The sequence below is a fragment of the Grampus griseus genome (genome assembly GCF_964374135.1).
Source record: "Grampus griseus genome assembly, chromosome: 7".
Classification (NCBI taxonomy): Eukaryota; Metazoa; Chordata; class Mammalia; order Artiodactyla; family Delphinidae; genus Grampus; species Grampus griseus.
Window position 1 is genome coordinate 112,895,419 of NC_139001.1, and position 21,258 is coordinate 112,916,676.

A 21,258-nucleotide genomic window follows, 5' to 3' on the forward strand; every position below is an offset into this window, starting at 1 on the left:
AAATAAATAAGTAAACAAACAAAAAAAAACAAGACAGACAAGTTTGGGCTAAAATTTCTCCAGTGTTCTTTTCTAAACAGCCCAGTTATAAGGGGAAATTTCTTATAATATTGTCATTAATCCCAACTCAAAATAAATTAAAAAACAAAGATGCCTGAACGAGTAAGAAAATAAAGGTTTCCCCCTCCCTAAAAGGCCCCAAACAGACACACTGACAGATGACAGGCGTTTACGTACCATGTCCACACCACTCCCGACTTGGTGAGGGCCAGGGAGAACTGTGCTCCGCACTCGATCTGACACACCCCCTGTCCATTTAGTCTCTCAATGTTCTGGGGAATGTTACAGCCTTCGCTTCCTCCCCGGCCCAATTTTCCAAAGTCACCATCACCCCAGGAAAATACCAAACCTAGGTTTAAAAATATATACTTTAGGCCAGTGTCTCACAATGTTCCTCCCCCAGCAACGTGGAGTCAGGACAGGACTCACCTTCATCAGTCAGAGCCAGGGTCTGTGCATCTCTACTTCCACACGCCACCTGGATTACTCTGTGACCAAGAAGGACTTTCACCTACTCAATCACAAATTTAAAAACAGAATCAAGCACAGGCACTAAGAAAGCAAGGGGGATTTTTCCCCACAGACTGAAAGCCAATACTGGTCATGTCTTTATGAACTGTCCTAGACTGGGAGCTTATCTTCTCTGGAAATCAGCAGGTGGTAAACTTTCTGCAAGCAACAAAAATGTGTATAATCACCATTTTGGGCTTCAGCTGTGTTGTGTTATCCCCATGTCCCAAGCGGCCGTACTCTCCGAGGCCCCAGGTGTACAGTTCACCACTGGACGTGAGGGCTGCACTGTGCGAGCTCCCACAGGCAATATCCCGGATTCGCTTGGTTTTCAGGGCCTCTATCAGCCGTGGCTTGTCACAGTTCCTAAAGCAAGATTAAATAATATTCCCTATAATCAATCCAACCTTTTTAAAGAAGAAAGAAAAGGACATCAACACTGAGCCACATTTAGTCAAAACAACATCTTTAGATTAAGTTAACTATCAAACCTTAAAACAGAACATGTGAGGCCAAACCACATTCATAGACAATTTTTAAATATATTTTTAAGTTCCGTTTTCATAAATAACCCATCCTACTCAATTTTCTACAAAAAACTATCAAAAAGCATTCACTATTATTAACAGTAACAGTTTCTTATTAGCAAGTAATGAAGAAAATATTCTTACATTCTACTGAAGTGTCCAAGTTTGCCATCATCACCTTCACCCCAGGAAAACACTTTCCCATCAACAGTTAAAGCTGTAGCGTGCCGTCCACCTGCAACATTCACACAGAGAGAGGCTGCCAAAGTTGGTTTACAAAAGTTAACAGCACAACTACCTATTTTTCCTGGCATGCAGTAGGTGTGAATATGTGTTGAATAATTGAGTAAATAAGATGAACATTTCAGGGTGACAAATATATAAAATAAGTGAACATTTATTAAACTACAAAGTTTAAGTCCTACAAAGAATTTTACTCGCAAAGAAGCAGCAAAATGATATTATTTATTAATGGGGTTGCTGCTATGTTAAATATATAAAGGGTCAAAATTCAGATGGAAAAATAAGTACATTTGTGATTAGACAAATTATCAAATGCAGTGGCAATTAGGCTTTTGTGAAATGTACCTAAACAATGGAATTATTTAAGCAAAAGTACCATCAATTGCAATTAAGGCACTATGCTCACTCTTCCCAAAACAATCAGTTCATGCTTTTTCCCCAGTATGGCTCACTCTCCTAGTCCATCCACCCCGGCTCAGGACTGAAGAGCATTTCCTCTCTGTCACTTGTGTCCACCAGTTCCTAGGCTCCTAATACCCATTCGCACCCTATCCCTTGCCAACAGAGCCCACATGATCCAGGGCAATGTGCTCAGCTAAAAACCACACTTCCCAGACTCCCTTGCCCACAGAGGATGGTGACAGAGGTGCGACAGAAGTGAGTGAGGCTTCCAGAAAAGCTCTTTGGAGGGGCAGAGTGGGCCTGAGGAAAAGGCCTATCTTATATGTTCACCTGTGGCTGCAACGGGGGTGGACAGCAAGCTAGTGCACCTCACAGGTACTGAGGCTGCTACACTGGCCCTGGACCCCACCTCCAGGTTTCTACAGAGAATGGTAAAATGCCATCTTGCTCAAGCCACTACCGTTTGGATTTTCTGTTTTAAGGGGTTAAATCTAACCCTATCCAGTATAGACACGGACTCAGTTTGTATCTAATTCAGTTCATTTCCTCAGAGCACAGGGCTTTGAAATGATACTCAAAGTTTCCTGAATTGAAGCAGTGTAATTTTTTTTTTTAAATGGTTCTTTCTTATCACTGGAATTTACAGATACTGGGAATCTGATGAAAGTTACAGGCTCTTTCCCCAGAAAAGTAACACATATTTAAGCACAGAACGTGATGACTGCAGAGATGCTATGAACCTGAGACCACAAGCTCCAAGATTAAAAGCCCCCTCCTTTGGTGAGGTATGCCCCACACGCCTGGAACGCCAGCAACCACTGGCCTCCAAGAAGCCTCGTGCAGCAACAATAATTAAACTCTAGACCACCTGGAGTTTTACATTAACCAACTTTTATTCCTAATAGTTAAGTAAAATTTGAAAAAGAATGCAAAGACACTTTAGGGGAAATTGTTTACGGCCCCAGTTAATTACAGAGCACGAACAACAGGCTTATCTGTGCACCAGTGCAAAGCCTGGCTCTTACCTGAGTGAACGGCCACCTTCTTGACCACGTAACTGCTGAGAGCTGTGATCTGTCGAGGAATGGGCACAGTCCCACTGGAGAGGCCCAGCCCCAGCCGGCCATTCGTGGCTTCTCCACAGGCATACACTTTCCCTTCCACTGTCACTGCAAGGAACAGGAGTGAGGAAAGGACTCACTTTTCACAATGCAACAACTATGTTTTCAGTCCTAAGCATCATATAAAACTTTTTAAATATTAGAATAATCATACCTGCAAACAAACTTTTAGAACCACCAGCCACCTGTACTACATTTAAAGCAGACAGTGTCTCAGAGAATGAAGGAACTTTTATCTAAAACAAGAATTTTTTTTAAAGGAAAGGAGAAAAGAGAGAATGTTATTTACACTTTTAAAATTACAAGTAATCTTACTAGATGGTACATAGAATTACTGTTAATTTACATGGTTATATTAACCAAAGTTCTTGTCTCTTAGATATACACAAGTATTTTAAGGATGAAATGATATACTGAGATTGACTTTAAAATGAATAGGAGTGAGGCTGTGTAGGAAATAAAGACAAAAATGTGACCATCTGCAACTGTTGAAGCTGGTACAGGGACAAGAGGACTCAGGTCCCTATTCTTTCTACCTGGGTACATCTGAACATATCCATAATAAAAGGCAAAAAATAAAATACACATAATGTAAAGATATAAACAAACATTTGGTAAATTACATTTTATTTCAGGTCATGTCCTGCTCATTCTTGTTAATTCTAAGAAATTATACACTTAAATTTCCCATTAGAGATGGGTGTGATTTAATTTAAAATTATCAAAGCCCCTGTCTAAGAAGCCCTTTATGATTCCTATGTGTCAGAAAGTATCAAATAGTCACTACTACTGTGGAAGAAGGATGTTCATCCCAACCGTGAAGCGCCAACCTATCTTTCATGTGCAAACCCCAAAAAGGGCCATGCCCTCGGGACCCCCTAGACAGCCCCTGTCACAGCTGAGGCTCCCAGAGCTTCTGGGCCTCACGTATCTCCAAATGCAGGGCAGGAGCCTCAAAAACAGATGTAACTCGAGGCTGCTGAATTGCATAAGATTATTTTCATTGTACTAGAACCACAAGACTTAAAATGAATGAGTTCTAACTTTCCTTTTCAGCTCCTCGGCAATGCAGATAACAAGGGATCTTATGATGGGTGAAGTCTCATGGAATACTAAGTAGTGGAGATGCTCATCTGAAAAGAAACTGTTTCCAGACACTAAAATTCGGAGGAATCTCTTCCTCAGTTAAGAGCCACACTGAATTCAACTCTAGTTCAAATGCATCAATTGTTGTACCTACTCTTTAAAATATAATTAATACTCTACAATTTTTACCTCTGTGCTTGTCAAATCTTTTCAAAAGTGTATGTTCTAGTTTACAAAACAGCAATAATGCAACTATATCTAAAGTGCACTATTTTCCAAGGACAGAGGCTTCTCAGAAACTAAATTTGATAATGTCTGTAAGTTCATGTCAAGAATTACTTAAGAAAAGTCAACTTTAAAAACAACATATAAAAGGAAAGACCATTATAAAAACTTCAAGAAGCATGGCTGTTGCTGGGCCTGTCTGGGTCTGAGCAGCATGGGGTGGCGAGGGCACTGGGTATCGGGCAGGTACCTTGGAGCCCTTCAGCCCTCCCAGCTGGTCCTTGTCATTCAGGCCCCACACAAACACTTTGGTTCTTATCGTAGCCGCCGATTCCAGACCTGCAGCCTTCTTTCTAATAAGGCTAATCAAAGGAAAAATAAAACAGAAATAGAGGTCAGAGTGAAAAAATTTTTTAAATAAAAAGGAAAACAACCTCAAGCACACAGTTTGCTGGTTACTATCAGAAACTCTTAAAGTTTTGTTTTAATTCAACAAAGCCTGAAGTATACACAGGAGTTAGTGTTCCAGAGGGTCAAAATTTCTAGATACCAGTATGCTACCTTTCAATACTAGAATTTAACCTTAGCTTTTTATTCTGGTGGAGATCTTCCCAAGAGACACTGTGCAGTTCTCTTTCTTCTTGTATACCAAGTTGAACGTGACAGCTTTTACTGCTTTTACAGCAATTACCGCCCATCGCCTTAACGCACAGCTACTGCAGATGTAACTGGAGAGAATGTTGGTTAATGGCGCCAAGAATCACCACCGGGACTGGCATTGTGGCCATGTCCCTAAACCTCAAACGCTGTTTGGTCATATTTTCCCCGCAAAGAAATAATAAAATGGATGTAGCCACATGGCCTCTGATGTACTCAAACACAAACACATGTCCCGAGGCAAAATGCAAATTTCTTCCTTTACACCCTCTGCCCACTGTGCTGGCCAGCTGTGTTGGAGGAGGAGGTCCAAATCTCCATTCTGCCAGGGGAGGTCTCACCAGCCCCCCCGAGGCTCCTGAAGCACAGGCCATCTCATTCATCCCATCTCCTGACCTGCCCTCGATGGGTTAAAAGTTTGATCAACAAAGTCCACACATTATTCAAAATAAAATAAAAATTAAATTAAAAAAAATTTAAATGACAAAATCACAGTAACCGATGTCCATGCATTAAGTGTTAACTATACTGCTAACACTTGAGAAAAATGGCTATTGTTACTTCCAATTTGTTGTACATCATAAATAAATTAGACTGAATCAATTAAAAAAAAAAGTCCATCAATTCTTGAACACGATAAGAACACGAAGTACATGGAACAATGTTAGATTTGCTTGGTTGTCAGTTTTATGCCAGGTGGTAAGAAAACTGTTGCTTCTGTGTTTGAGGTTTTAGCTTTTTGCTTTTGTTCTATTCTTATAAGCTACAATAGACAACTGAAGACTCCAGAGATTAGCTTACAGATAGGTAAGATTTTTTAACGTGTTACATACTAATGAATATTTACTTTCAGGGATCAAAATTTTATGGTTTGGGGATAAAAGGGTAGGAAAACTCTCATCCCATACCAGGCAAAGGAGAGCAAGTATATGTACATTCTATTTGAAATACCCTGTAACACAGTGTTACTCAAAAGTATGTAAGGGATTCCACCAGTGTTGAGACATGTAAGGACTGGTACCATGTAAGCATCAGCAGGGGGAACAAATGCCAGCGGGTGGTCAGTGAGGGCACACCCTAGTTGGGGGCTTGCCCTGTGGGAGACTGCTTGGACCATTCATTAGTTATTAGCTCATTAATGATATTTGAAAGGAAAAAAAATTACATTCAAATATCTAGAATTTCTTTTGTGAATGTATCCAGCTGTGTAAAAATTTCACCTATGAGTAAAGCTCAAACTTTTGTGGTTATTTCACATATATAGTACATGTACTAATTATATTTGCCCAATTCATTTTAGTAGCTACCGAATAAGAAAATGTGACTCTAGAATCCTTTCACTTAAAAATCCCAATGATTTATTTAAGTGAAATGTCATTTTCCTCACTTAATTAAATTAATGCATGTAGACACAAACAGTTTGAACTGTAACATATAGTATAACATATATTCTAGATAAGGTAGTGTTATAAGACTATTTTCTCTTCAACTTCTTTGCAAAGCTTCCAAAATGAAACAAGACAGGATCCAAGCCCAAGATCCCTAGAATGACCTGATTTATCACCACAGTGGCCACCTCTTCATGATTAAGAGTATGTGCTTAATAGCAGTGCAGAGCCAAGCTCCTTTGTTTCAAAAGGACAGACTGCTCACGTCACACACTAGAAAGCACTCAGTGCTAAGGGCAGTGATCAGCAGAGCTCAGCTAGCACTGTTACCTGCCTCTAGTGAACATCTGCAAGGACCCAGCTACACCAGCAATACAAGAGAAACACCTATCGACTTGGCAATTTCACTTTTAGCAATTTATTTGTGAAAAGACAACTTATCTGAGGACAGTAATTGCCTGCACTGTTTGCTGCTGGGACGTAAACAGAGCTCAGAACAGACACTGCACATGAGCCCTCCATACAGGTCTTGGAATAAAAAGCAAATGTGCACAGACCTGGCAGACACCTTTCTTCACCCTTGGTATATGATGTTCCCCTGCCAACACCCCTTACTGCCCACTTTGCTTTGATGGGGGGAGTTTTTCCTTGTTCTCCTGACAGCCCAATGCTCCTTTGCAGTCGCTCAAAGCACCAGGCCCTTCTCCTTCGTGCACTTCCCACAGCCATGAGGCCACTCTAATGTGTGTGAGTTTGTCTTGTTTTATTTAGCATGTTCACTACAGCATTCACAGGACAGAGAACAGGGTTTAGCCCCCAGTAGGTGTTCAAAAAATATATGGTGGATGAATAAATACAGTAATAGTCATCACTACAGGGCTCATACAAAATAAGGAACTGAGTAAATGAGAACTTAATCATGAGATGAAATATTGTACAAAATAAAATTATACAACAGAAGGCTAATGATACAGATATTCTAAAGATGGATGTTACTCATGGTTGCACAATAATGTAAATTTACTTAATGTCACTGAACTATACACTTAACTGGTTAAGATGGTAAATTTATGTATATTTTATTGTAATAAAAAATTTTTAATTTAAAAGTTATTAATAAAATTCTTAACAAAAAAGCCTGTAAAATACATACCATACCACACTATCTCCAAAGGAAAACACAATTAGGGACAGATAAAAAAGAAAACTACAAGAATATATACCAAAATATTAACAGTAATATTTCAGGTAGAAAAATTAACATTTTTATTTTCCCTTTTAAGTGAATTTTTCTAAATACAATGTGTTTCCACATTAAATTTTTCCTAAAATTAAATTAAATCATATTTTTGAATATGATTTGAACATTAACTAATACTTAACAAATAGTCCTATCGGCACTAAACTATCCTCATTATGAGATACACTCCAATTAAACACTGGCTTTTGAAAGTCAGAGTTTGGGCATGAGTACCACCAACAGCAAACAGCTCTCACCTCCCACTGTTGCCTTTTTCGTCCTCTTCCTCCTCATTATCTGAAGCTAAGAAAGGAACTGCAGCCAAATCTTCCTCCTCCGCACGTATCCGTCCCAGCAGAATGAGACCATGGATTTTACAATCAATTCCTGAGCTCCTGCACTGCTTTATTGCAATTTCAATATACCTGTGATACTAGATACAAACACAGTAAGCTACAGAGTTTTCAGAATCAAACACATTAGATACTTTAACTGGAGAGAAGGACATATGAGACATGGAATGTGTGGAAAGTTAGAGTCCCTTTACTTAAGTTCTGGAAATACTAGGCAGGGTTGAGGCAGGCACATTTGAGTGGGGTTTGCTTTCAAAAGAAGTCGTTAATTCACCAAGGATGTTCATCCAAGGCATGGGACTCACAGTAATTTTCTTACTAAAATGAAATAGTATGATAGCCTTACTGAATGACTCCAAAACTTTTCTGTCTTAAAGCTTTCTTAAACCAAGATGATTAAGAAAGAGATTAGGTGTCAGGTAGTCACAAAGGCTTCATAATTTTTAAAACATAATAAAAATACTTGATTACATACAAATTAGAGAAAACAATACAGAGTCCCATAACCCCATCACCTAGTTCAACAATTATCAATGGATGACTGTTTTTGTTTATATATGGATTATCATAAGAAAATTCCAGGCAGCATGTTGTTTTAAAACTTTAGTATGTATCACTGAAATACAGGCATTTAAAAAATATATCCACAGTACTATTATGATAGCTAAATCAATAATCTTATATCATCTAAATGCTACCAGTGATCAAATTTTCTAATCATCTCATAAACATCTTTCTATTTTCAGCTTATCCAAATCAGAATCCAAACAGGATGCAACCTCCCTCTGTTACACCTTTGCCATTCATTTTTTAAAGTCGGCTCCCTGTCCCACGGAATGCCCCACCCCCCGTACTTGACATTCAGAGTATTCTTCTATTCCTGTATATCATGTGAACAAACACTGAAACAGCAGGAAGCACACACATCACCAATGACTTCTTGTTGCCTCAATGGGCCCTAATCAAACCTTAAGATCTACCTATGATGTCACAGGAAGCACAGGTTGAGTGAAAAAGGCAAACAGAGAAATGAAAAATTCTACAAGAAAAAGAGACCCTGTTTCTTTCTTTAGCAAGGAAAAACCAAGACAGTGAAAAATTTTAATGAAGTGCAAAGTGCAGACACTGCCTGAATCACGATTCAGAGTAACCAACTACAAATGAACATTTATTGGATAATTGGGAAAATTTAAACATTGACTGGATATTTTATGATATTAAAGAAAAACTTTTCGGTGTGATGGCATTGTGGTTACATTTTTAAAGTCCTTGTTAGAAATGAATAATTGAAGTACTCACTACTGAAATAAGGCCATGTCTGGAGCTTGCTTTAACACCTCAAAAAAAAAAGGGCGGGGGGCAGGGGGGACACATGGACGGAGTTAGTGAAACACGACTGGCAAAAATGTTGATAATCACTGAAACTAGGTGATAGGTTCATGGAGGATTCAGTATACTTACTATTTACAGTTATGTTAGAAAATTCCTGTCACAAACCGTTTTGATAGGAAAAGCAATGCTAGAAGAAAGAGTCCAGTAGCTTCACAGGAATGGTAATGTTCTAGTTCTTAAGGTGGTTGCAGGGATGGAGAGCGGGCCCTGAATTTCCTGAGTACTCACAACGCTTCGTATTTCTCACATACGTGAAATACACTATTCTGTGCTTCTCAAATACTACGTAATAAATTGTTCTGAACTGAAAATTTATTAAAATTTATTAAAATCAATACACCTTTCATGAATACCTATCTCAGTTACTGAATAAATTTCTGTGGTTACTGATTTACTTAAAATATAAAAAAAAAGAATTCAGTAGCATAATTAAGATAACAGACAAGCTACATTCCATTACCCAGCAATAAGTTAATAAAATGCACTAAAATGCAATATTATCTTTTCTCAGAAAAACTCAATAATATCTTCAATTTTCATCATTTGCCACTTTATTAATTTATTACCACCATTGGTATTAACTGTTAATTTATTACATGGCATTCCATAAAATAGTTTAATGACATTCAAGAATGAATGGTGTTCCAAAATTTTATTTATCAAAGACGGGAAGAAAATAAATAGAACAAAAACCTTCTGGTGTACCCAAGGGCCAAAGCATCAACTCTTAGACCTGGGGGAAAGTGTTGGTATGGTCCCATAGTCTCTAGATACAAGTTACCAATCTTCCACCTTGAAAAACTGTGTTACCAGTTTCTTTAACGTAACACACTGGGATCACATGGAACTTGCCTGCCTTTATGTGGACAGAAAAAAATAATAAAGCAATGATTCTTACCCAAGGAGCAAAAGACCTGTACTCAGAAAACTATAAGATACTGATGAAAGAAATCAAAGACGACACAAACAGATGGAGAGATATACCATGTTCTTAGATTGGAAGAATCAATATTGTGAAAATGACTATACTACCCAAAGCAATCTACAGATCCAACACAACCCATTTCAAATTACCAAAGGCATTTTTCACAGAACTAGAACAAAAAAATTTACAGATTGTATGGAAACACAAAAGACCCTGAATAGCCAAAGCAATCTTGCAAAAGAAAAACAAAGCTAGAGGAACCAGGATCCCTGACTTCAGACTATATTACAAATCTACAGTAATCAAAACAGTATGGTACTGGCACAAAAACAGAAATACAGATCAATGGAACGGGATAGAAAGCCCAGAGATAAACCCACACACCGATGGTCACCTAATCTATGACAAAGGAGGCAAGACTCTACAATGGAGAAAAGACAGTGTCTTTAATAAGTGGTGCTGGGAAAACTCGACACGTACATATAAAAGAATGAAATTAGAACACTCCCTAACACCATACACAAAAATAAACTCAAAATGGATTAAAGACCTAAATGTAAGGCTGGATTATTATAAAACTCTTAGAGGAAAACATAGGCAAAACAATCTTTGACATAAATTGCAGCAAGATCTTTTTTGATCCACCTCCTAAAGTAATGAAAATAAAAATAAAATGGACGTATACACACTAACAAACATAAGGTAGATAGCTAGTGGGAAGCAGCCGCATGGCACAGGGATATCGGCTCGGTGCTTTGTGACCGCCTGGAGTGGTGGGCTAGGGAGGGTGGGAGGGAGGGAGACACAAGAGGGAAGAGATATGGGAACATATGTATATGTATAACTGATTCACTTTGTTATAAAGCAGAAACTAACACACCATTGTAAAGCAATTATACCCCAATAAAGATGTTTAAAAAAAATAAAAATAAACAAATGGGACCTAATTAAACTCAAAAGGAAAGGAACAGCAAAGGAAACCATAAACAAAACAAAAAGACAACTGTCAGAATGGGAGAAAATATTTGCAAACAAAGCAACTAACAAAGGATTAATCTCCAAAATATACAAACAGCTCATGAAGCTCAATATCAAACAAACAAATAGCCCAATCAAAAAATGGGTGGAAGATCTAAAGAGACATTTCTCCAAAGAAGACATACAGATAGATGGGCAACAGGCACATGAAAAGATGCTCAATATCACTAATTATTAGACAAATGCAAATCAAAAATACAATGAGGTATCACCTCAAACTGGTCAGAATATCCATCATCAAAAAATCTACAAACAGTAAATGCTACAGAGGGTGTAGGGCAAAGGGAACCCTCCTACACTGTTGGTGGGAATGTAAATTGGTGCAGCCACTATGGAGAACAGTATGGAGGTTCCTTTAAAAGCTAAAAATAGAACTACCATATGGCCCAGCAATCCCACTTCTGGGCATATGTCCAGAGAAAACCATAATTTGAAAAGACACATGCACCCCTATCTTTACTGGAGCACTATTTACAATAGCCAGGACATGGAAGCAACATAAATGTCCGTCACAAGAGGAATGGATAAAGAAGATGTGGTACATATATACAATGGAATATAACTCAGCCATAAAAAAGAACAAAATAATGCCATTTGCAGCAAGATGGATGGACCTAGAGATGGTCATACCAAGTGAAGTAAGTCAGACACAGAAAGACAAACATCATATGATATCGCTTACATGTGGAATCTAAAAAAAAAGGGTACAAATGAACTTATTTACAAAACAGAAGTAGAGTCATGGATGTAGAAAACAAACTTATAGTTGCCAAGGGATAACGGGAGGAGGGATAAATTGGGAGACTGGGACTGACATATACACACTGCTATATATAAAATGGATAACTAATAAAAACCTGCTGTATAGCACAGGGAACTCTACTCAATACTCTGTAATGGCCTATATGGGAAAAGAATCTAAAAAAAAGAGTGGATACATGTACATGTATAACTGATTCACTTTGCTGTACACCTGAAACTAACACACTGTAAGTCAACTATACACCAATAAAAATTTTTTTAAAGTAATAAAGCAATGATTGGTAAACTGCATTTAATAATTTAAAAATAAACTCACTTATGATAAACTTTAGATGAATAAAAAGTCAACTATTTGGTATCTTTATCCACTATCATATCAATTAAATAAGTTCTCATGAGATAATGTATAGGTAGTTAAAAAAAACTGCTTTAACCTGCGTTACTTTAAATATATTTAATTTACTAAAATAGTGTTCACGTCTGTGTGGAAAGATTTACTGGAAGATTTATAAGGCAGTCTCACTGATCCGTAATATGTACTGTTTAAAAGAACCTTCACTGATTCTCTCAGACAGAATTTTCAGGAGATAAAATTAACTTGGATTCATTTTGAAATTTTCCTTACTACCAAATTAAAGGTATGAAAACAAAAAAGCAATTTCCAGTGTCACATGTATGGTCAGAAAGAACTATTGCAATAGTAACAGATATTTAACGTGAATAACACAATGCTAAATGCACAAAGCACCCTGACATGCTTGGCAATGACTTTTGCCAAGAGCTTTTACCCCTGCTTCTTACCAAAGATAGTGAGGAAGAAATTTGTTTTGTTTTCTTTTCAAGCTGATCTGATAAGCAACAAATTCAAGTTGTATACATGTCAAATTTTAAAATAAATACAATTATTTAATTAAGGGGGAAAATATGGGCTCAATGTTATTATAGAGATGGTCAAAAAAAGGCAACTCCATTGTCATTTGCAAACCATCAAAAAGGAACACTATGGGAGAGTGGCCAAGATGGCAGAGTAGAAGGACACTAAGCTCACCTCTTCTCACAAGCACAACAAAATCACAACAATCTGCAGAACAACTATCGTTGAAAAAGACTGACACCTACTAGAAAAGATCCTCTACAGCTAAAGACATAAAGATGGACCACAGCAAGACTGGTAGGACAGGCAGGCTCATGATATAATTAAATCCCATACCCACCGGGGTTGGCAACTCACAAATTGGAGAATAATTATATTACAGAGGTTCTCCAACAGGAGTGAGAGTTCTGAGCCTCACATCACGCTCCCCAGCCTGGGGGTCTGGCACTGGGAAGAGGAACCCTGAGAGCATCTGCCTTTGAAGATCAGCGGGGGCTTGACTGGAGGAGATCCAGAGGACTGGGGGAAATAGAGACTTCACTCATAAAGGGTGCATGCAAAATCTCACATGCACCAGGACCAAGAGCAAAAGCAGCAATTTGATAGGTATCTGGGCCAGATCTACCTGCTGGTCTTGGAGGGTCTCCTGGGGAGGCAGGGAGAGGCTGTGGCCCACACTGGGGGCATAGACACTAGTGGCAGATATATCAGGAGAATATTCATCTGCATGAGCTCTCCTGGAGGCTGACATTCTGGCACCAAGACCTGGCCCCACCCACCAGGCTCTAGGCTCCAATGCTGGAACGCCTCAGGATAAACAACAAACTAGGTGCGGAAACAGCCATCAGCAGACAGACTGCCTAAAGACTTCCTGAGCCCACAGCTGCCTCTATACATGGTCCTGCCCACCAGAGGACCAAGACCCAACTCCACCTACCAGGGGGCAGGCACCAGCCCCACCTGCCAGGAATCTCACTCACTCAACTATCTAGACCAGCCTTATTCACCAGAGGTCAGACACCAGAAGCAAGAAAATGACAGTCCTTCAGCCAACAGACCAAGTCTGCAAATGCAGGCCAGACCCTACCCTGGAACCAGCTGGCCCGTGGCCCTTCCTTGGATGATGAGAAGGAACTGCACTGCTGGGATGCATAGGACATCTCTTACAGAGGGCCACTTCTCCAAGGTTGAGAAGCAGAACCAACCTACCACATACATAAAAATACAAATAGCAATTTAAACAAAATGCAGCAACAGGATTATGTTTCAGACGAAGTAACAAGATAAAACGCCAGAAGAAAAACTAAGTGACGTCGAGGCAATCTACCCAAGAGTTCAGAGTAATGATGATAAAGATGATGAAAGAACTCAGAAGGAGAATAGATGCACAGAGCGAGAAATTAGAAGTTTTTAAATAAAGAATTAGAAAATATACAGAACAACCAAACAGAATTAAGGAATGCAATAACTGAACTGAAAAATATACCAGAAGGAATCAACAGTAGCCTAAATGAGGCAGAAGAATGGATTAGTGAGCTAGAAGACACAGTACTGGAAATCACTGCTACCAAACAGAAAAGAGAACAAAAAGAAATGAGGACAGTTTAAGAGACCAGTAGGACGACGACAAGCACATAAATATTCATATTATAGGGGTCCCAGAAGAAGAGAGAGAGAAAGGACTTGATAAAATATCTGAAGAGATAATAGCTGAAAACTTACCTAAGCTGGGAAAGGAAAAAGTCAACCAAGTCCAGGAAGCACAGAGAATCCCATATAGGATTAACCCGCAGAGGAATACACAAGGACTATTGTCATAAAAATGAAAAAATTAAAAGATAAAGAGAGAATATTAAAAGTAACAAGGGAAAAGCAAAAGACAACATACAAGGGAATCCTATAAGGCTATCAGCTGATTTTTCAGCAAAACCTCTGCAGACCAGAAGGGAATGCACAATATAAAGTGATGAAAGAGAAGAACCTATAACCAAGAATATTCTACACTGCAAGGCTCTCACTGAGATTTGATGAAGAAAACAAAAGCTTTACAGACAAGTAAAAGCTAAAAGAATTCAGGAACATCAAACCAGCTTTACAGCAAATGCTAAAGGAACTCCTCTAGGTGGAAAAGAAAACGACACAACTAGAAACAAGAAAATTACAAAATGGAAAAGCTCTCTAGTAAAGGTAAACATACAGTAGGAAATCATTCACACACAAAGCTAGTAGGGAGGTTAAAAGACAAAAGGAGTAAAATCATCTGTACCCACAATAAGGGTTTAAGGGATAGACAAAACAATTAGATGTAAAATATGAATTCAGAAGCAGTGACCATGAGGGGAGAAGAGTACAAAGGCAGGGTATCTAAAATGCATTTGAAATTAAGAGATCAGCAACTTAAAACAAGCACATATTTAACTAGACTGCTGTACAAAAACCTCATAGTAACCACAAAACAAAAGCCTGTAATAGAAATACACACAAAAAAGAAAAAGGAATGCAAAATAACACTAAAGATATACATCAAATCAGAAGAAAACAAAAGAAGAAAGGGGAAAAAAAGACCTACAAAAACAAATCCAAAACAATTAGCAAAACGGCAATAGGAACATACATATGGATAAATACCTTAAATGTAAACGGACTAAATGCTCCAACCAAAAGACACAGACTGACTGAATGGAAACAAAAACATGGCCCATGTATCTGCTGCCTATAGGAGACTCACTTCAGATCTAGAGACACATACAAACTGAAAATGAGGGGAAGAAATGTTATATCTTCTTCAATCCAAGGAAATACAACAATTGTAAATATATATTCACCCAACAGGGAAGCATCTCAACATATAAGGCAAACATTAACAGACATAAAAGGAGAAATCGACAGAAACACAATAACAGTGGGGGATGTTAATACCCCACCTTCATTAGTGGACAGATCACCCAGACAGAAAATCAGTAAGGAAACACAGGCTTTAAATGACATATTAGACCAGAGGGGCTTAATTGATATTTATAAAGCATTCTACCTGAGAGTAGCAGAATACACATTCTTTTCAAGTGCACATGGAACATTCTCCAGGATAGATGACATGCTAGGCCACAAAGCAAGCCTTGGTAAATTTAAGAAAACTGAAATAATAGCAAGCATCTTTTACGACCACAACACTATGAGATTAGAAATCAACAAGAAAACAACTGCAAAAAAAACAAGCATATGGAGGCTGAACAATATGCTACTAAACAGCCAGTGGATCACTGAAGAAATCAAGGAGGAAATCAGAAAATACCTACAGACAAATGAAAATAAAAACATGATGATCCAAAACCTATGAGATGCAGCAAAGCAATTCTAAGAGGGGAGTTCTCAAATAAACAACAAACCTTATGCCTAAAGCAAACAGAGAAACAAGAACAAACAAAAGCCAAAGTTAGGAGAAGAAATCATAAAGATCAGAGCAGAAATAAATGAAATAGAGACTAACATACCAATAGAAAAGATCAATGAAACTATAAGCTGGTCCTCTGAAAACAGAAAAAAAAATTGATAAACCTTTAGTCAGAATCATCAAGAAAAAAACGGGAGAGGGCCGGAAACAATAAAATCAGAAATGAAAAAGAAGTTATAACCAAGAGCACAGAAATACAAAGGGTCATAAGAGACTACTACAAGCAACAACATGCCAATTAAATGGACAACCTAGAAGAAATGGACAAATTCCTAAAAGGTATAATCTCCCAAGACAGAATCACGAAGAAATAGGAAGTATGAACAGACCAATTACAAGTACTGATATTGAATCTGTGACTTCTTTAAATCAATTAAGCAATTTATTTTTCATTGATGTATAGTTGATATATAATAATATGTGAGTTACAGGTATACAATATAGTGATTCACAATTTTTATAGGTTATACTCTATATCTGCTATATTCCCCACGTTGTACAATATATCCTTGTAGCTTATTTTATACCTAATAGTTTGTGCCTCTTAACCCCCTACCCCTATATTGCCCCTCCCCTCTTCCTTCTCCCCCTGGTAGCCACTAGTTTGTTCTCTATGTCTGTGACTCAGCTTCTTTTTCTGTTATATTCACTAACTGGTGTATTTTTTAGATTCCACATGTAAGTGATATCATACAGTATCTGTCTTTCTCTGTCTAACTTATTTCACTTAGCATAATGCCCTCCAAGTCCCTCCATGTTGTTGCAAATGGCAAATTTTCATTCTCTTTTGTGGCTGAGCAGTACTCCATTGTATTTATGTACCACATCTTTATCCGTTCTTCTGTTGATGGACACTTAGGTTGCTTCCCTATCTTGACAATTGTAAATAATGTTGCTATGAACATTGGGGTACATGTTATCTTTTTCGGATATATACCTGTACCAATTTACGTTCCCACCAACAGTGTACAAGTGTTCCCTTTTCTGCAATTCTCGCTAACATTTGTTATTTGTGTTCTTTTTGATGACAGCCATTCTGACAGGTCTGAGGTGATATCTCATTGTGGTTTTAATTTGCATTTCACTGATGATTTGTGATTTTGAGTATCTTTTCATCTGCCTGTTGGCCATCTGCATTTCTTCTTTGGAAAAATGTCTATTCAGTTCTTCTGCCCATTTTTTAATTGGGTTGGTTTTTTACTGTTGAGTTGTATGAGCTGTTGATATATGTTGTATATTAATCCCTTAACAGTCATACCATTTCAATTTTTTTCTCCCATTCAATAGGTTGTCTTTTCGTTTTCTCCAGGGTATCCTTTGCTGTGCAAAAGCTTTTCAGTTAATTATGTGCTAAATCTGTGATTTTAAAACTTGCAACAATCAAAAGTTCAGGACCAGGTGGCTTCACAGGTGAATTCTACCAAACATTTAGAGAAGAGTTAACACCTATCCTTCTGAAACTACTGCAAAAAAACAAACTGCAGAGGAAGGAACATTCCCAAACTCATTCTATGAAGCCACCATCGCCCTGATAGCAAAACCAGACAAAGATATCTCACACACACACACACACACACACACACACACACACACACACAAAAGAAATGAAAATTTACAAGGCAATTATCACTGATGAACATAGACACAAAAATCCTCAACAGGTGACCTCCCTGGTGGCGGGGGTGGTTAAGACTCCACGCTCCCAATGCAGGGGGCCTGGGTTTGATCCCTCGTCAGGGAACTAGATCCCACCTGCATGCTGCAACTAAGCAGCTGGTGAACCACAACTAAGGAGCCTGTGAGCCTCAACTAACAGAGCCCACCTGCCGCAACTAAGGAGCCCATGTGCCACAACTAAGGAGCTGGTGAGCCACAACTAAGGAGCCCTCGAACCACAACTAAGTAACCTGCCTGCCACAACTAAGGAGCCCACGTGACGCAACTAAGGAGTCTGCGAGCCACAACTAAGGAGCCTGACTGCTGCAAGTAAGACCTGGCTCAACCAAATGAATAAATAAATAAATAAATTTTTAAAAACTTCTCAACAAAATACTAGCAAACCGAATCCAACAATACATTAAAAGGATCATACACCATCATCAAGCAGAATTATCCCAGGGGTGCAAGGATTTTTCAGTATCCGCAAATCAGTGTGATACACCACGTTAACAAATTGAAGAATAAAAACCGTATTATCATCTCAAATGGATGCAGAAAAAGCTTTTGACAAAATTCAACACACACTTATGATAAAAACTCTCCAGAAAGTGGGCATAGAGGGAACATACCTCAACATAATAGAGGCCATAAAGCCTATCCAGGGCTTGAAATAAAGATACTGGGACGAGGGGAAGATGGCGGAAGAGTAAGATGTGGGGATCACCTTCCTCCCCACAGATACACCAGAAATACATCTACACGTGGAACAACTCCTACGGAACACCTACTGAACGCTGGCAGAAGACCTCAGACCTCCCAAAAGGCAAGAAAGTCCCCACGTACCTGGGTAGGGCAAAAGAAAAAAGAATAAACAGAGACAAAAGGATAGGGACAGGAGTGCACCACTGGGAGGAAGCTGTGAAGGAGGAAAGGTTTCCACACACTAGGAAACCCCTTCGCGGGTGGAGACTGCGGGTGGCACAAGGGGAAAGCTTCAGAGCCGCGGAGGAGAGGACAGCAACTGGGGTGCCAAGGGCAAAGCGAAGAGATTCCCGCACAGAGGATCGGTATCGATCGGCACTCACCAGCCCGAGAGGCTTGTCTGCTCACCTGCCAGGGCATGCGGGGCTGGGAGCTGAGGCTCGGGCTTCAGGGAGAGGTCGGAGCACAGGGAGAGGACTGGAACTGGCGGCATGAACACAGCCTGCAGGGGGTTAGTGCACCACGGCTAGCCGGGAGGGAGTCCGGGGAAAAGTCTGGACATGACGAAGAGGCAAGAGACTTTTTCTTCCCTCTTTGTTTCCTGGTGCGCGCTGCTTAAAGGAGCTCCAGAGACGGGTGCGAGCCGCAGCTAAAAGTGCGGACCGCCTGGAAGTGTGGGATAGGGAGGGTGGAAGGGAGGGAGACGCGAGAGGAAAGAGATATGGGAACATATGTATAACTGATTCACTTTGTTATAAAGCAGAAACTAACACACCATTGTAAAGCAATTATACTCCAATAAAGATGTGGAAAAAAAAACAACTGCGGACCCCAGAGACGGGTATGAGATGCTAACACACTGTGGCCGCCACCAAGAAGCCTATGTGCAAGCACAGGTCACTATCCACAACCTCCTTCCGGGGAGCCTGTGCAGCCCGCCACTGCCAGGGTCCTGGGATCCAGGGACATCTCCCCCGGGAGAACACATGGCGCACCTAAGGCGGGTGCAACCTCACGCTGGCCTCTGCCGCCGCAGGCTCGCCCCGCACTCCGTGCCCCTCCCTCCTCTCCAGCCTGAGTGAGCCAGAGTCCCCAAAGGAGCTGCTCCTTTAACTCCGTCCTGTCTGAGCAAAGAACAGACGCCCTCCGGCAACCTACACACGGAGGCAGGGCCAAATCCAAAGCTGAGCCCTGGGAGCTGTGAGAACAAAGAAGAGAAAGAGAAATCTCTCCCAGCAGCCTCAGAAGCAGTGGATTAAAGCTCCACAATCAACTTGATGTCCCCTGCATCTGTGGAATACACGAATAGACAACAAATCATCCCAAATTAAGGTGGACTTTGAGAGCAAGATTTATTATTTTTTTCCCTTTTCCTCTCTTTCTGTGTATGTGTATGCTTCTGTGTGAAACTTTGTCTGTACAGATTTACTCCCACCATTTGTCCTAGGATTCTATACGTCCGTTTTTGTTTTTCTTTTTCAAACAAAATTTTTTTCTTAATAATGACTTTTTAATTTAATAACTTTATTTTATTTTATCTTATTTTATTTTATCTGCTTTCTTTCTTTCGTTCTTTCTTTCCTTCCTTCCTTCCCTTCCCTCCTCCCTGCCTCCCTCCCTCCCCTCTTCCTTCCTTCCTTTCTTCCTATCTACTTTTTCTCCCTTTAATTCTGAGCCGTGTGGATGAAAGGCTCTTGGTGCTGTAGCCAGGAGTCAGTGCTGTGCCTCTGAGGTGGGAGAGCCAACTTCAGGACACTGGTCCACAAGAGACCTCCCAGCTCCACATAATATCAAACGGCGAAAATCTCCCAGAGATCTCCATCTCAACACCAGCACCCAGCTTCACTCAATGACCAGCAAGCTACAGTGCTGGACACCCTATGCCAAACAACTAGCAAGACAGGACCACAACCCCATCCATTAGCAGAGAGGCTGCTTAAAATCATAATAAGTCCACAGATACCCCAAAACACACCACCAGACGTGGACCTGCCCACCAGAAAGACAAGATCCAGCCTCATCCACCAGAACACAGGCACTAGTCCCCTCCACCAGGAAGCCTACACAACCCACTGAACCAACTTTAGCCACTGGGGACAGACACCAAAAACAACGGGAACTACAAACCTGCAGCCTACAAACAGGAGACCCCAAACACAGTAAGATAAGCAAAATGAGAAGACAGAAAGACACACAGCAGATGAAGGAGCAAGATAAAAACCCACCAGACCTAACAAATGAAGAGGAAATAGGCAGTCTACCTGGAAAAGAATTCAGAATAATGATAGTAAAGATGATCCAAAATCTTGGAAATAGAATAGACAAAATGCAAGAAACATTTAATAAGGACCTAGAAGAACTAAAGAGTAAACACGCAACAATGAACAGCACAATAAATGAAATGAAAAATACTCTAGATGGGATCAATAGCAGAATAACTGAGGCAGAAGAACGGATAAGTGACCTGGAAGATAAAATAGTGGAAAAAACTACTGCAGAGCAGAATAAAGAAAAAAAGAATGAAAAGAACTGAAGACAGTCTCAGAGACCTCTGGGACAACATTAAACGCACCAACATTCGAATTATAGGGGTTCCAGAAGAAGAAGAGAAAAAGAAAGGGACTGAGAAAATATTTTAAGAGA

The 21,258-nt window shown here is 39.6% G+C and overlaps 1 protein-coding gene across 1 annotated transcript in view; it reads right to left on the bottom strand.

Annotated features, from left to right (window-relative positions):
- The window catches only part of HERC2 (HECT and RLD domain containing E3 ubiquitin protein ligase 2), a 230,085-nt gene that overhangs the window by 70,051 nt on the left and 138,776 nt on the right, over positions 1-21,258 (bottom strand). The window contains exons 56-63 of the mRNA XM_082658482.1: positions 7,717-7,892; positions 4,425-4,536; positions 3,018-3,099; positions 2,768-2,911; positions 1,242-1,332; positions 759-936; positions 490-571; positions 238-409 (exon numbers count right to left, since the gene is read on the bottom strand). Coding sequence (XP_082514608.1) covers positions 238-409; positions 490-571; positions 759-936; positions 1,242-1,332; positions 2,768-2,911; positions 3,018-3,099; positions 4,425-4,536; positions 7,717-7,892 — 1,037 coding nt within the window. The remainder of the gene's footprint in view (positions 1-237; positions 410-489; positions 572-758; positions 937-1,241; positions 1,333-2,767; positions 2,912-3,017; positions 3,100-4,424; positions 4,537-7,716; positions 7,893-21,258) is intronic.